Source organism: Euleptes europaea, chromosome 11, assembly GCF_029931775.1.
Source record: "Euleptes europaea isolate rEulEur1 chromosome 11, rEulEur1.hap1, whole genome shotgun sequence".
NCBI classification, from domain to species: domain Eukaryota; kingdom Metazoa; phylum Chordata; class Lepidosauria; order Squamata; family Sphaerodactylidae; genus Euleptes; species Euleptes europaea.
The window spans coordinates 10,010,388-10,028,256 of record NC_079322.1 but is presented as its reverse complement, the minus strand read 5'-3'; the positions used below and the strand labels follow the sequence as shown (position 1 = coordinate 10,028,256).

The following is a 17,869-nucleotide window of genomic DNA, read 5'->3' as shown; positions in this document are numbered from 1 at the left end:
GTAATTGATTAGAAATCCATGTGTAGTAAATTTTTCTATCACTAGTCTTGTATGCTTTATGCTGTATGCTTTGTCTTGAATCTGCACATACCAGTATGTCGTCGAGGTAAGGATGGATTCTTATTCCCTCTTTGCGTAGGTCCGCCACCAGAGTAACTAGTACTTTGGTGAATACCCTTGGGGCTGATGTTAACCCAAAGGGGAGGGCCCTGAACTGGTAGTGCATTCCTTGATATAAGAACCTCAGGAAGCGGCGATGTTGTGGGTATATGAGAATATGTAGGTATGCTTCTGTGAGGTCTATGGATGTTAGAAAGTCCATCTGTCTTAATGCCTCTGTGACTGACTTCAATGTCTCCATTCGGAAACGTCTCAGTGGGATAAATCTGTTCAGAATCTTCAAATCTAGGATGGTTCTCCATCCTCCGTCTTTCTTGGGAACTGTGAAGAATAATGAATAGATTCCCAATGAGCATTCCGATAGAGGCACTGTTTCTATAGCTTTGATGACCATCAGATGTTGTATCGCCTCTGAGGTTCTCTGAAGTTTGTCCTTGTTTTTGGATGTTGGTGAAGTCACCAGTGTGTTTGGTGGAATGTGGGAAAATTCTATTTGGTAATCCTGTGTTATTATGTTTTGTACCCACTGGTCCGGCTGGGAGGTTGACCATTGTGGTTGAAAAAGACTGAGCCTTCCTCCCACAGGCTGTAGTGTGGCGTCACTGTTTTGTTTGGCGTCCAGGTTTATTCCCTTTGTCACCTTGGAATGTGGGAAATTTTGAACCTCTATTGAACCTTCCTCCTCTCCGAAAGGAGTTACGGTTCTGGTTCCATTGGTTTCTACGTTGGTCTGGCCTATACCTTTGCAACGTATGGTATGTTCGAAATGGAGTATAATTTGAAGTATTTTTGAATTCTTTCTGGAGGCTCTTGGGTAATGCTTTCTTCTTGTCTTTAGTTTCCACTAATATGGGGTCTAACTTATCTCCAAACAATCTTTTCCCTTGATATGGGAAACCCATCAGAACCTATTTCGATCGGTGTGTCACTTGCCATGGTCGGATCCAAAGGGCTCTCCTAGCTGCTGCTGTGGTTGCCATGGCTCTAGCTGCGTATGTCATTGTGTCTAATGTTGAGTCAGCCAGGAAGGATACTGCTCTTAAAAGTCTAGATACGCCTTCAGAGGCCTGTTTTTCCTCCTGTGGAATGAGCTGTGTTAATTTTCTGGCCGATATTATTGCCGCTCTGGACACCAGTGCTGATGTCACTGACACTTTAATTGCCAGCGCTGAAGCCTCGTGGGATTTTATGCAAGCTAGCTCTGCCTTTCTATCAGCAGGATCCCTGATCAAGGTCTGATCTTCCTCGGTAACTAGCTCTGATGTGTGTAGTGCAGTGACTGGTGTTTCCACCGGGGGAACTTTGAGTATGTCTGAGGTGTTTTGATCTAAGTTGTAAAACGTTTTTGACATTATAGGCCACTGTTTGGAGGCCATGGGTTTTTCCCACTCTGACTTCATGAGGGATAAGAAGTACTCTGGTACTGGTAACACTTTATCGGGGGTGTCATGCATGTGAAAAAACTCTCTTGTTCCCTTTTTCCTCTGAGGGTTTGATGATTCAGTCATCTGAAAGGTCAAGGGCAGCCAGTGTTTTTGATAGTAATAGAGGAAATTCCTCTGTGTTAAAAACTCTGGATTGTTTGGGCTGTTCAATAATGTCTTCCCCATCGGAACTGAACTCTCCTTCTTCCCTTTCATTTTTATCATCTCCTGAGTACCCAGAATCATCCTCCTCTTCCCCCTGTATAGTTTGTTGGACAGAGTTGTCCTTAAGTGCCACTTTAGTGGGCCATCTGCCCTCCCCATATGAGGTACCGGCATCAGTACCGGTAATAACCTGGTTAGAATGGGGTCCCATGTTGGAATAGGTCTGGTTTTGTGCCCCCTGGACTGGGTAACACTGAGGGTAATTTGGCATAGGAATGGGTTGAGCCGCTCTCAAACCTTCTGTGAAGGCGTCCCTAATAAGGGAAGAGAGCTCCGTCTTAGGAATGCTAACCCGCTGTCTTGCAATGGGGGAAAGGAGATCCTACCAGTAGCTGGAGTCTCCGCCGCCGCTTCTTGTCCTTGAATCAGAGGCAAGCCGCCTAAGGACGAAACGACACGAGGCAAGGGCGAGCAGCCAGCCTCCTGGATCTGTTCCCTCAGTAACTGCAGGGAATGTGCGTCTGGTGCCGCCGCGAGCTCCGCGCCTGTTGCCGAGGCATCACGAGACAAAGGCGAGCCGCCAGTCTCCTGGCTTTGCACCAAAAAGCGCTTCAAGGAGGAAGCAGCAGGCGCTGCTGAACTCTTCGTGCAGCCCGCCGTCGCGGACTTTTTTCCGCTTCGTTTTGGTGCGGCTGCAGAACGGGCTGCCTCGACAAGGCGTTTTGCGCGTTTGTTACCGGCCGAGACGCCCCTTTTGCGCTTTCCTCCGTTGCTTGCGCCGTTTTTTGTTTTTGTTTTAGCCCTCAAGTCAGTTTGCTGACTTGTAGAGGGATGGATGGCCTCGGATGGTTGAGGCATAGCCGTTAGTAGGCTAAGATCCAAATCGGCTGAGGCAATAAAATTGTCGCCCTGCCGATCTGCCATTTTGTTTTGGCAAGAAGGGATCCTTTTTTAATTAAAGTATCTCTTCTATCCCTAATATAGGACAGAATATGAGAAATAGTAGTATTAGATAAGAATAGTTATTAAGGTAGTTAAGTAAGTATAGGTTAAAGAAGAGTAAAAGTAAGGCTCGAGGTTTTCTAATCCTATGTAGCTGAGAGCTGCGAAGGCTGCTCTCCCGATCAAGGCAGGAAATAGAACTGGCTATACGGGGCATTTACCCTCAGAAGCCAGGAAAAATTGAAATATTAATTCCTGCCTCCCAAGTTAAGAGGAAAAGGAAACACCCATCTTGAAGATGCCCTTTGTCCCTCTGAGCCAAGAAAGCTGGAAGACTATTCTCTGTACCCTATAATGTTTTCATCTTTCATCTTTCATCCCCTGTTATGATGGTTATTTTTATATGGATTTTCTGTCCTTGACATTCAGTTCTAGGCTAGTTCTAGTTGCTTGGTTTTGGAAATCCATTTTGTTGTGCATGGAACAAGTAGAAACAGAACATGACAAAGAATGGGTTGATTGTGTTGATTAACATTCACTACTGCTTCACACAATGCATGATAAGCTTGAAATAAATGCCACAAGTTGTAATTATAGCCACTGTCTCAAGTGGCCACTACCTTGTCTGTCATTGAGGTGGTCCTAATGAGGTATTACAGAGATTGTGTTCTTGGCTTTTTGGGTTTAACTTTTGGACCAACAACTGTTTTCCACTATCTTAAATGGCTTTTAAGTGCAATTTTAAAAATTAACGGAGAATACATTTGACTACTAAATGGAACTTCCATGTTCAAAGGCAACATACGCCTGACTTGAGGTGTGCACTGGAAAAAATTCTAGTTTAATGCTGGATCCGGGATTTGGGGGTCTGATTTTTGCATTATTCCAGATTTCTGAGTGTGAGGGGGCAACGTTGGAGGCTTTGTGCCTCTGCTATGGGCTTTCTGGGGCATCTGGCTGGCCACTGTGGGAAACCAAATAGTGGATTAGATGGACCATTGGTCCGATCCAGCAGCAACTTCCTTATTTGGCAAACTATCCCCCACCATTTAAATGGCATTTCATTGTAGGTATGTATTGCAACAAAATCATCAATAGATGTCCTTTTCATCAAGAACTGGCATGACAGTCCTTGATAAATTTTCTTTGGCGCTAAGATCCAGCCCCAAATATTTAGGAGCCAGTCTCCTTTCAGTCTTCAGGGCTTTGTGCCTTAATTTTCCAATACTAAGTGCCACAGTGAAATTTCTCAGCACTATGGCAAGCTGGCACTGGGATTTGTCATGCCTTTTGGTATGATACAAGGTCAATTATGTTATGTTCAAAAGCACCCCACAAACAAATTTGGCATAGAGCAACTTTAGTTATTACCATTCCTCATATTTCAAATAACACTGTTTCAGTTTTCCTTATTTCCTTATTATTGTGTAGTAGCACAGGGCCCCTCCCGCTATTATCCTGTGTGAAGGACCAATTTTTGGCAAGGACCCCTGGCAGCTGTGCATTTCCAGGGGACTGTCGATGGAAGCCATGCACATGGCACATGGATTGCTTCTCCTGTAGGGCTGCCTCACTGCATGGCTGGGGGGTGGGATGAGGAGAGGATGGTGGTGGTGGCAGCAAAGGAGGAGAAGCATGCTCAGTGAAAGTAGCAACAACAGACATTTACTCTCTAGCCTCCTAACCTACCACAATAATCATGATACCTGTAAGAGTACATGTGGAAAGTGCCAGGTCTGGGTAGGCCCACAGTTCACCACAGAACTTAGGGGAGGTTCACTTGTAGCTGAGTCTGCCCCACTGCATACAGCCCTGTGCCTTTGGGCTTTTCTGCAGTCTCGTTTTCCTTGCATGTAAGTTACTGTTTCTTCCGGCCGGGAGTGGGGATCTGTTCTGCATATGGTTTGCTCCCTCTAGTGGTCAATTCAATATCACACAGGTTTGTGTCCGGCATATCTCCCTGCAGATTTAAACGGCAGGTTTTTATGCCGGACATAAACTTTTGTGATATCAAATCAACCACTAGTGGGAGCAAAACATGTATGGAACAGACCGCCCCCCCCCCAAAGAAACAGGAATTTACAAGTGACGAAAATGCAGAGAAGTACTTCATCTGATACACATTTTGTTTGCCAGAAAAAAACTTGACATAAATTCCAGTTTGTTAGCTATGATGGTTAGCTGAAGAATTCCTGAATTTTTTTTGCATCCATACAAACTCACACATGTTATCAGACTTACTTAGCAGCAGCATCTTTCCTCAGCTGTTCATGCTTCATTAGGAGGTTTTTCCTATCTTGAAAAGCTTTTCGGACTTTGTATCCTTTATAGACTGCCTGGATTTTGACAGCTGCAATGTCCTGTATGGCAGCGATGGATAAAGCACCATGCTCCAGCATGAACTGGATGACTTCATGATGAGCGCCAAGCAATGCATAATCTAGTGGAGTGTATCTAAAAAAAGTCAAAAAACACTGGTGAATAATTTCTAAAAAACAATTTCCCAAAATAATGCACCTGAGCCACAGGTCTTATAGATTTGGAGTACTACAGTATTATATACTGAAGTATTTCAACCTGACATTGACTATGGTTGAGAGGTGGAGAACAGGGGAATGCAGCCATTGCCAGAGACAATCAGGAAGAAAGGGAGGAGGCTGGTATGTATAGCCATGTTCTTGTTTTCTCTGTCAATGCAGGCGCACAGGAAGGGTGAGTGAACAGTAATGGCAACAGGAACATGGAGCAAGGCCAGGAGTGGAAGAAGAAGAGTTGGTTTTATATGCCAACTTTCTCTACCACTTAAGGGAGAATCAAACCAGCTTACAATCACCTTCCCCTCCCCACAACAGACACCCTGTGAGGTAGGTGGGGCTGAGAGAGTTCTAAGAGAGCTGTGACTAGCCCAAGGTCACCAGCAAGCTTTATGTGGAGGACAGGGGAAACCAACCCGGTTCACCAGATTAGCATCCGCCACTCATGTGGAGGAGTGGGGAATCAAACCCGGTTCTCCAGATTAGAGTCCACCGCTCCAAGGACTGGAAGAGGTTCTCCGGTCATAGCTGCTTGCAGAAGCTGTTATACCCACAAACCCCCACATGCTCAAGGAGGCATCAGGACATCTGAATCCTCAATGAGATGGCAACGTTTATTGCTGGCTGTTTAATTATGGGATTGTTTTGCAGCCTTGCAGTGTTGACCTAGAGTGCTCTGTTCTGTATTGAGCTCCAGCAGTTGCTGCATTTCTGCAGGCTCCACATCCCACAGGGTGTGTAGCTGCAGAGCTTTCTGTTTGGAATAAGAGGAGATGTGGTCACTGCCTTTCCCCCGTTTTGGAAGATTACTTGCCTAGACTCGGACTGTGGCCTTGGGATTTGAACCCCCGCTTGGACCTGCCATCTCTGTTGTCTCTTTCTTGTTCTCTCTCTTTGGCTACATGCTTCTCCCTCTTGAGTGGAGTATCTTGCATAACGTTTGGAGGCCATAATATCACTAAGGTCATTTATGCTTGATTATTAGCCGCACAATCCCAGCGGAACTGACCCAGGTCTTCTTTTGAGTTCTGCATGGTTTCCCCATATTTCAGGAGTTACTTCGCAGCCACACCACCCTTGTGTCGAGGTTTCAGGAACCTGTTTTGGCATGAATTTATTGTTTGCCTCGATTCCAAATTGCCGCCATTTTAGTGAATAAGTGAAACTGCAGGTTTCTTTCCCATGACCTCCATGCCCCCATTTCCGCTTTCCACCTCCTCCTCCTCCCCACCAGAAAGCATAAATGACCCGGGACTGTTGAGGTCCGGCAGAGCAAGCATTAAAGGAGCCGGCCCCAAAGCTGCTTTTCAGCCCCACCTATTGGCAGAAGCTTGGGGGCCACTCCAGGACTTGAACGGCTTGGGGTGGTGGTGGCATGTTTAGGATTCAGATTTTTCTGCAGTAAGCTCAGCCTGAAGCCCACCTGCACCAGCCACAGAGGAGAAACAGGCTCCGGGGGCATAAAGACTGCATCCCTCTAACTCTAGATCCTTGCAACAACAAAAAAGTCCATTGTCCCCCTTCCACAGAAGCACGTGGACTCTCCAACTGTCTCCACTCCCCTTTAAAAAACTACTCCCCCCTCACAATCGCCAACTGTATTGCCGACTGTTTTACAAGCAGCACAGGCAGGCTGAGAGAGAGCGTGGAAGGCAGAGCTCCTTTGCCTGCAAGAGAGGAGGATCCAAATGTGCTGGGGTGGGGAAGGGAAATCTCCAAAATCTCCCTGCTGGCAGATGGGGAAGGTGGGAGGGATGGAGCAGAAGAATGAATGGTCAGGAAGGGGCTTGTTTGTCTTTGCCTTGCAGACTCATCTGTCAACAAACAAACAAGGGGGGATGGGCAGAGAAGAGCTGCAAGTGGGGCGTCCACTGCACAGAGCAACTGGCAGGGAAGCGCTGGACTCAGCCGGCCCCCAGAGACTCACACTTTTAAGGGTTTTTTTTGTAGCGATCTCCTGATTTATTGCTAAAGCGCATGTGTGAAAAATCAAAAGAAAGGGGAGGAGGCAAGACGACATCAGTGACCACTCCTCCCATAATTCAGAAGCTCTGCATTTTGATGCATAATTGACTCCTGGAATTTCTTTGGGGCAAGAAGCCCCAATGCATACTATTTTTAGAATTCGGATCACAAAACTGTGCGTCTGCTGCGCGGAAAACCCAGCACAAATTTCCACTGCATAAATGACCTAAGTGAAGGATCTGGTTTGAACCGAGAGTTAGTTTGGAACTAGCAAAACTTGGACTTCCTGCTGGGGCAGCTGGGCTGAGCGCCATGTTACCTGGACTCTCCAGGAACAATCCAAGAAATGTTCAAATTGGGGTGCTAAATAGCACCTCAACCCGGTCCTAAACAGTGGACTTGGGAAGCAGGAATTCCCTGCAGCCACTTATGCGGTTTGACCTCCAGAACTCTCCGAGGGAGGCTTTCAAGCCCCTCGGAAGTTTTGATGCCGGTCCCAAGGGCAAGAGGGAAAGTCATCGCCGGAACATTTCATGGGTAATCAAGGTTCAGTCCTCCCCCTTCAATCACCATCTAAGAAAATTATCATCACCGTAACCTTATCATCCAACATCTGAGTAAGTTGCAAGAATTCTTTTGTCTTTACCTTGAAATTGAAGCTCTGGAAGATCGTAATAATCATCAATGCAATCTGCATCTCTCTGTCCAGAATATAAGTGACTTTGTTTAAAAAGAGTATAGTTGAATGGCAGGAGCCTTATCTACTCGATCTCCACTTTGGCATAACAAACGGGACGGTTGACAGACACTCTAGCTACCAATTAGAAGCCGAGGTGTTAAAACGGGTGGGAGCGAATGGGCTAAATTCCTCTGGAGATGACGTCTTTCCGATTCATCATAGAAAACCATCGAGATTGAAAGGGAAAGATCATACAGGAAACTAAATCGCAGGGCTTGAAGTGCGCCTTTATTGTGCAACATGCAACATATTCCTACTACTGGAAAACAAGACGGCCGAAGGTCCGCGATTTAAATAATGCCCAGCCCACCCCCTTCTTTTACAATCGAGCAGAGTGTCAATAAAACTTGATGGCCCTTTACAACAGCACTAATTGTTTTACAGCGGAGAGAAGAATTTGCAGCCATTTAATCCCAGGACCTGTATAATTGATGAATAGAACCACTACAAGGTTTTGGACCCTGCCAACATATTTAAAACAGCATTTCTTGGTATTGGTGAATTGTCAGAACTATTTTCAGAAATAAACATGGGAAAGGCCGACGAGAAAATACAGGAAATGTTAACAAAACACATGGATGTCTTTACTAAACAAAATGAGCAACAATCTCAACGTCTGGCTCAGTTAACCAACATATTGACTAGTCTAACTCAAACTACCAACCAGACTAGTCAGAAATTGGACATTTTGGCAAGCGAAATTACAAATATGAAATCTCAAATATCTACAATGAAAACTGATATGGGAAAAATGGATACTTCAATTAAAAAGGCAATTGAAGAACAGAAAGACATTAAAAATAAACAGATACTTCAAGGTAATCAAATTCAAGCTATACATTTCCAACAACAAAATGTTATGGACCTACTGGCTATTATGGAGTTAAAATTAAGACAATCGAACGTACGTCTTCGCAATTTTCCAGAAGCAATGGGATGTACCAGAATAACTATCATAAAATCATTGGCTGACCTGATTCATATAAGTGAACAAGATCTGGATTATGCAATAAACAAAGTATATAGAATTCCTTTACCCACCAGTTTGGAGAAGACAAAGGCAAGAGATATTATGATTTCCTTTTATGATATAAGGATGAAAGATTATATTATGCAAACCCTCTATGATAATCCTTTGTCAGTGAATGGAAATCCTCTTATCATTCTTAAGGATATCCCATGACACTTGATGATGAAGAGAAATATGTACAAATAATTTACTGGGACATTGAAGAAGAATGGAATAAGATCCTCCTGGATCTTCCCACAGGGACTCACTTTTACCTACAAAGAGGTCAGATTTACTATCTCTTCACAGGAGGAGGTAAAAAACTTTTTGAAGAATTATGAAAAAAATCTAGCTGGCCTTAACCAGGAGCCACAACATCAAAAAGAAGAGGAGAAAAAGGAGTTGGCCTCGACATCTGGACAAAAAAGACAGGACATCAAAAATAACAGAAGTGTTGGAAAAACAAAAATTCACAGCAAGAACAAAACTAAAAGGAAACATGCAGTTTATGGGTGATAGAGAGAAACAGAAGGCTAAACAGGGATTTAAATGATGACTAGGGAATTTTGTATTTACTGATCTAATCCTTTTACCTTAAGAACGGTTTTGAAATAAAATCTGTTACTATATATGAAATCAATAATAAACACGTACTAATTGTAAATGAATAATTTAGAATTAATTTAGTAATCAAGCTTGATGTATTTTTCTGGATTAGAACTTCTTTGCAAAAGAATAGATAAATTTATAGCAAGATGGAGGAAGGTGAGGGGGAAGTCTCTTATTTGAATATCTTTTCATTAATAGATGAATATGCTTTTCGATGATGCTGTTAAAGTTTTTTATTGTATGATTTATGAAATGAATGTGTTGTTGAAAAGTACCAGACAGTAAAATATTTTAAAAATAATAAAAAATTTATGGGAAAAAAATGAACTAGCAAAACTTATATTCCATATCAATCATTTTACATATCACACATTTTTAACGCATTATCCAGAAGGATTTCAAATTTGGACAAATAAAAGTACAGAATTTTAAAGACAAGCCATTATGTAAGGCAGTGTTCAGATATGGTTACACTGAAGGCCACAACTTAAAAGGCAGACAATTTTCCAATGGATGCAGTAAGCAGCTTTTATTGGAACAAAGCAATAGCTCTATCCAACAAATTGGGAATTTGCTCAATAAAAAGTGCTTCCTATACCCATGGAATAATTTTTTCAATATTCTGGTTGTTCAATTATACTGCCTACAGTCAGTATACGACTAATGCATTCACACAAATATGGAACAGATCAGTAATTCCAAGCAAATGTGTCTACAGACTAAAAGTTACCTGCAATAGACAAAACTAATCCATATATGATGCATCAGTTTTAACAGTTAGTGTCAGTTTATGAGGTGGTCAAATTCAAGTTCCCTTGAGAGTAACCAGCAAAGGTACAATGCTGGAAAGATTAAAGAAAAGAGACAGACAGTCAAACTGGAGTTGCTTCTTGGTAATAGGAAGGTTGCAGAGCTGAAGCTGAAATGTCAATAGGAAAAATAGATGAAAAATAGATAACATAGAAAATTAAATGTTAGATAAGTCTCGAATAGTCTCATATGGAAAATATTGTCTCCAAAGAAACTATAAATATTTACATACTGTAATCCATTAAAACAATGTTTTTTCAAGGTTCTAATCTACTGTATATACTCGAGTATAAGCCGACCCGAATATAAGCCGAGGCACCTAATTTTACCCCAAAAAACTGGGAAAATTGAATGACTCAAGTATAAGCCGAGGGTGGGGAAAGGGGGGGAATTATATTCTGAACAATGGTGAAAGGGGGGGGAATGGAGCAAAAAAAAAAAAGGTTGAGGACCACTGCACTGGATGGTCTCTCTCTCTCTCTCACTCACACACACGCATTACATTCGCACAGGTATCCGGCTAGCCCCCAGATGAAGTCGGTGGGTAGTGGCAGAAGGTGGGCTTGGTGAGGGTGACCCGCCTGAAGCCGTGGCCGGGCACGCTCCCATGCGGTGGCGGCGCCCTCTGCGGCGGCTTGGCGGACGACAGGGTGGGCAGCGAACGGCTCTTGCCGCCCCTGGCCGGCAGCAGGCTGGACACTGGGCTGGTGCCGCGGCTGCCGCCCGGCACGGATCAGGGGGCTCCGTCTGCCATGCCACTTCTCCTCCTCCTTCCCCCCCTCAGAGGCGCCCTCCTTTCTCTGTGTGTGTGGGGGGGGAGATGCCGGGGAGAAGCCATGGAGACTTCTCCCTGGATCGTGCCCGGGTGCTTGCGTGTGTGTGTATATGGGTGGGGGGGAGAAGTCATGGAGACTTCTCCCCGGATTCCGCCCGGCCGCTCCAGCAGCCGGGTGTTTGTGTGTGTGTATGGGAGGGAGATGCCAGAGAGAAGTCATGGAGACTTCTCCCTGGATCATGCCCGGGTGCTTGCGTGTGTGTGTATATGGAGGCGGGGGGGAGAAGCCATGGAGACTTCTCCCTGGATCGTGCCCGGGTGCTTGCGTGTGTGTGTATATGGGTGGGGGGGAGAAGTCATGGAGACTTCTCCCCGGATTCCGCCCGGCCGCTCCAGCAGCCGGGTGTTTGTGTGTGTGTATGGGAGGGAGATGCCAGAGAGAAGTCATGGAGACTTCTCCCTGGATCATGCCCGGGTGCTTGCGTGTGTGTGTATATGGAGGCGGGGGAGAGAAGCCATAGAGACTTCTCCCTGGATTGCGCCCGGCCGCCCCAGCAGCCGGGTGCTTACGTGTGTGTGTGTATGGGGGGGGGGGGGAAGAGAAGCCGTGGAGACTTCTCCTCGGATCGTGCCCGGCCACGCGAGACTTCCGCTGCGTTCCCAAAAGAAACTTCCTCAGTTTAAGATTACCGTATATACTCGAGTATAAGCCGAGTGAGGCTTTTTCAGCCTAAAAAAAGGGCTGAAAAACTCGGCTTATACTCGAGTATATACGGTAAAACATGCCCTGACCTGGATGGTCCAGGCTAGGCTGATGTCAACAGATCTCAGAAGCTAAGCAGGGCTGCTCTGGGTTAGTATTTGGATGAGAGACCACCAAGGAAGTCCAGGATCGCTGTGCACAGAAAGGCAATAGCAAACCACCTCTTGTTAGTTTCTTGCCTTGAAAACCCTACTGGTCAGCTGCAACTTAATGGCTCTTTACACAATCTAAAACATGGTCAGTAGCATCAGAGTCCAGGTTTGCTCAGTCCATTTTGTATTGCTCATCACATTGGATTGGCTCTAACGATGCCCTTCCATTTATAGAGCATGGAGAAGTCTTGCATTCAACAAAACTCTCCAGTGGAACCAGCCCAATATTTCCTGCTGAACAGTTTCCATGACTAACGATTACTCATGAAAGCTTAGCATGTGTGAGGCAACACTGCAATCTAAGGCTTAAGCATCCTGCTGGGATGATTTAGCCCAGAAAATGGCTCCCTTCCTTGACCTGGCTGATCCAGCCATGTGGATCCATGCCACAGTAACTTTAAGACTAAACTCCTGTAATACACTCTAATGCAGAGGTGTCAAACCCATTTGTTACGAGGGCGGATATGACATAAATGTCAATTGGTCGGGCCGGGCTGGGCCATGCCTTGCCAGCCCAGATTGGGACTGGGTGGTAGTGGTGGTTGCCTCAGCTGGCTTGCGGGCTGGATAAGAGCTCTCAAGGGGATGGATCTGGCCCACAGGTCGTATATTTGACACCCCTGCTCTAATGGCTCTATGTCGAAGACAACATGGAAAGCCTAACTAGTCCTTATATCCCTCGAACATTAGATCTAAAATTATGCTGCTCAAGATCAATGGATCAAGGAGCTTCTAAGGGATAAAGGAAAGTACGGAATGCTACAGCTTGATTATTACAGCAAAGTATGCATATTATGCCTGTTCTGGAGTTGCTCTTATGATTACAAATTAGTTCTCAAGTTCAATTCAAGGTACTGATAACCACCTGTAAAGCCCTTCATGGCCTAAGACCCACAATCAAATCACCCCTTCTTCTTATATGCCCTACTGCAACAGCTGTGCTCATTTGAGCAAGGTGCCACCCTCCAAATAGGTAAGATTAGCCACTGCCAGTATTTGAGCATGCTCTGTTGTGGCCCGTTTTGTGGAATGGCCTGTCTAAGGTCAGAAGAAGAAGAGTTGGTTTTTATATAGCGACTTTCTCTACCACTTAAGGGAGACTCAAACTGGCTTACAATCGCCTTCCCTTCTCCTCCCCACAACAGACACCCTGTGAGGTAGGTGGGGCTGAGAGAGCTCTTAATAGAACTGTAACTTGCCCAAGGCCACCCAGCTGGCTTCATGTGTAGGAGTGGTACAACTTGTCTAAAAGGGATAGATTGATAAGGAAGGGGGGAGGAGTAGCACTGTATGTCAAAGATGTGTACACTTGTGAAGAAGTACATGAATCTGAGCATGGTAGTGCAGTCAAGACTCTATGGGTAAACATAAAAGGAATGAGAAATAATTGTGATATTCTCGTGGGGGTCTGCTATCAACCGCCAAACCAGGCAGAGGACTTGGATGGGACACTCCTAGACCAGATCACAAGGTTCTCAAAGAGACGGGTCATGGGAGATTTTAATTACCCAGATATCTGTTGGAAGTCCAATGCTGCTAAAAATGCAAGATCCAATAAATTCCTGACTTGTCTTGCTGACAACTTCCTAATCCAGAAGGTGGATAGGGAAACAAGGGGGTCTGCTATCTTAGACTTGATTCTCACCAACAGGGAAGAACTGGTCAATGAGGTTAAAGTAGTAGGCACCTTGGGTAGTAGTGACCACGTACTCTTGGAATTTACAATCTTGGGGAGAGGAAAACCTGTACGTAGTCAGACATGTAGGTTGGACTTCAAAAGAGCAAATTTTAACAAACTTAAACTTATGCTTGGTAGAATCCCATGGTCGGAAATACTTAAGGAGAAGGGAGTTCAAGAAGGGTGGGCATTTCTTAAAAATAAAATACTGAAGGCGCAATCCCAAACCATTCCTATGAGAAGGAAAAATGGGAGGAGCCTAAAGAGGCCAGGGTGGCTCCATAAACAGCTTTTTAAAGAGTTGAGAAATAAAAAAGACTCATTTAGGAAGTGGAAGGAGGGCCTTATAACCAAAGAGGAGTATAAGCAAATAACTAGTGCTTGTAGGGAGAGTGTTAGGAAAGCTAAAGCTCAGTATGAACTTAGGCTAGCGAGAGATGCTAAACGCAACAAAAACGGGTTCTTTTCCTATGTACAGAGTAAGAGTAAGAACAAGGATAAGATAAGCCCATTGCGTGGACCGGACAGTGAAATTGTAACAGGAGATGAAGAAAGGGCAGAACTTCTCAATTCCTACTTTTCCTCAGTTTTTTTCTCGTGAGGGAAGTGGTGCTCAACATGGCATAAACAGAACATGTGATGAGGAAAGGGATTTTGCAGCCTAGAATTGGCATTGGGGTAGTGCACAAACACCTGGTTTCTTTAAATGAAACAAAATCCTCTTGGCCAGATGAATTGCACCCAAGAGTACTCAAAGAACTTGCAGATGTAATTTCGGAACCTCTGTCCATTATTTTTGAAAAGTCTTTGCAAACAGGTGAGATGCCAGAAGATTGGAGGCAGGCAAATGTTTTCCCCATCTTCAAGAAGGGAAAAAAGGAGGATCCGGGTAACTACCGACCCATCAGCTTGACTTCTATACCAGGAAAAGTGTTCGAACAAATCATCAAACCGTCCTTGAGCATTTAGAAAGGATGGATCTGATCACTAAGAGCCAGCATGGGTTTCTCAAGAATACGTCATGTCAGACTAATCTAATCTCCTTTTTTGAGAAAGTTACTACCTTGCTGGATCAGGGGAATGCTGTAGACATAGTTTATCTAGATTTCAGTAAGGCTTTTGATAAGGTTCCACATAGTATTCTAGTTGACAAATTGGGAAAATGTGGGTTAGATCCTATTATTATTAGATGGATCTGCAACTGGTTGACAGATCGTACCCAAAGAGTGCTAGTTAATGGTTCCTCGTCCACTGGAGAGAAGTGACTAGTGGAGTATCTCAGGGATCTGTGCTGGGCCCTGTGTTGTTCAACATCTTTATAAATGATTTGGATGAAGGAAGAGAGGGGATGCTTATTAAATTTGAAGACGATACTAAATTGGGAGGGGTAGCAAATACGGTAGAAGACAGAGCCAGGTTGCAGGATGATCTTGACAGGTTGGAGAAATGGGCTAGAACTAATAAAATGCACTTCAACAAAGACAAATGTAAAGTTCTGCATTTAGGTAGGAAAAATCAAATGCATAATTATAGGATGGGGGAGACTTGTTTGAGCAGTAGTGTGTGTGAAAAGGATCTTGGGGTCTTAGTAGACCAAACACTGAACATGAGTCAGCAGTGTGATGCTGTAACTAAAGAGGCTGCATCAACAGAAGTATAAGTGTCCAGATCACGCGAAGTGATGGTATCGCTTTACTCTGCTCTGGTTAGGCCTCAGCTAGAGTACTGTGTTCAGTTTTGGGCACCACAATTTAAGAAAGATGTAGACAAGCTGGAACGTGTCCAGATGGTGAGGGGTCTGGAGACCAAGACCTATGAGGAACGGTTGAAGGAGCTGGGTATGTTTAGCCTGAAGAAGAGAAGACTGAGAGGGGATATGATAACTATGTTCAAGTACTTGAAGGGCTGTCATATAGAGGAGGGTGCCGAGTTGTTTTCTGTTGCTCAAGAACCAACGGGTTGAAATTAAATCCAAAGAGTTTCCGTCTAGACATTAGGAAGAATTTTCTAACAGAGCGTTCCTCAGTGGAACAGGCTTCCTCGGGAGGTGGTAAGCTCTCCTTCCCTGGAGGTTTTTAAGAAGAGGTTAGATGGCCATCTGTCAGCAATGCTGATTCTGTGACCTTAGGCAGATGATGAGAGGGAGGGCATCTTGGCCATCTTCTGGTCACTAGGGGTGTGGAGGGGGGAGGTAGTTGTGAATTTCCTGCATTGTGCAGGGGGTTGGACTTGATGGCCCTGGTGGTCCCTTCCAACTCTATGATTCTATGATTCTAGTGGGGAAACAAATCCAGTTCACCAGATTAGCCTCCGCCGCTCATTTGGAGGAGTGGGGAATCAAACCCGGTTCTCCAGATAACAGTCCACCGCTCCAAACCACCACTTAACCACTACACTATGTTGGCTCTCAGGAAGGCTCTTACATTTCTATCATTCTGCAGAATGTGTAAAATGGAATGGTTCAGCAGTAGGGTTGCCAGGTCCACCCTCTCCTCCAGCAGGGGATTTTTGGGGTGGGGATCGCATGCACTCAGTCGTGAGCGACATGATCCCGTCACTTCTGGTTTACTTCTGGAAGTGCAGCAGCACAATGGGACGATTTACCACTCAAACCCCCATTTGAGTGGTGAATCGTCCTGTCATGCTGCGGCACTTCCAGAAGTAAACTGGAAGTGATGGAATCGTGTTGCTCGTGGCTGCACATGTGCGATCCTTGCTGTGAGCTGGCCAATGGTTTGGCGGGCAATTGCCTGCTATTCCAAGCCACCTGGCAACCCTATTCAGGAAGGCGCTTTTATAAAGGGAGCAGGCCTGTAGTAAAATGGAATTGTTCAGGAGGATGCTTTTGCACACAGACAAGGACTGTAAGCTTAGGGCACTGTTTTTTGTATGCATTTCTTGTTTTTACTGTATTATTTTCTAACTACTGCAATCCAGTTTTTGCATTTCTTATGTCATGTCTTAAGACTGTTTTACTGCATTGTTTTCTAACTTTGTATTCCAGCCTTATTAAAAGCATAATAACCATAATATTTATTATATGTCTTATACTGTTTCTACTGCATTGCTGAATTTCGTAATGCTCCTTGAGTCTCAGAGAGAAACACAGACTATAAAGTAAATATATAAATAAAATAATTTGTGAGTACCCTCTTACAGTTCTCATCCAAACACTCTTTCTCTAGTTCCTGCCTCAAGGAACATTAGCGCATAAGCCAAACTATATTCACTACAAAATAAAAAAGTAAATTCATACAACTTTACTTTCAAAGAAAGAGCAATGCAAACTTTTTAAAACCAAATTAATTGCTCGCCAATCCAAAATTGCACCCCAGTATCTAGATGTAGGGTTGCCAGACTAGGCAAAAGACAGGCCTCTTGCACTTTTAAAAGGTAATGAAATAGAGAATTTCAATGTATACAACTTCTTCTAGCTCAGTTCCACATAATTAATTCTGATGTCAGGGATTCAGTTCTAAAATGTGCTATAATTTCCCTTTTGATGCAAGTATTGCAGGCATAAGAATATTGGCCTATGCTGAATCTTACAGCCCTACCAAGACTGTGCATCTATGTAATCTTTACAGATTACACTGACCTTATTTAAGAACAAAGCTAATAGTTCACTCATGTCATTTTACACAACTGAGGGCGGGGGGGGGGGGCGGTCATGATCTCCTGGAAGATCAAAAGTAGAGGAATGCCACCAAACCACCTGTACTTTATGTATTAGAAGAAAGAAGGGATTTCTTCCTCAAATTAAAGCCTTTGTACACACTGCCTTGAGCTATACTTGTGAATCTCATTCGTTAGCTGAATCAGGGGGGTATGAATGTAGTAGCTCTAGCAAGATACCGTAAGCTACTGATTGCCCTGGCATGGAGGTGGCATTGCCAAAGTCATAAAGAAGCCCCCTGATTTAAAAATGCAAGCACTTAATTAACATTTTGATGATCATTTGGTAAGGGACAGGCGGTGTAGTTTCAGTATACAGCCAGTATAGTTTCTTCTGAAACAAGTTCATCTAATACTATTTTTGAAACTTCAGCAAGAATTCAGTGGGCAACCGGTGGGGCTTCTCCTGTATGAACCTACTTTGGGCCATCTCAGAGGCTCTGTTTCAGTTCTCTGTTGTGGCACCAAATCTTTGGAACTTCCTCCCTAGGGAGATTAATCTGTTTCCC

At 44.3% G+C, this 17,869-nt stretch overlaps 1 protein-coding gene across 1 annotated transcript in view; it reads right to left on the bottom strand.

The window, feature by feature from the left end:
• Positions 1–17,869, bottom strand: part of INVS (inversin) — a 156,825-nt gene that overhangs the window by 28,644 nt on the left and 110,312 nt on the right. The window contains 1 exon segment of the mRNA XM_056857869.1: positions 4,893–5,105. Within this exon segment, the coding sequence (XP_056713847.1) occupies positions 4,893–5,105 (213 nt within the window).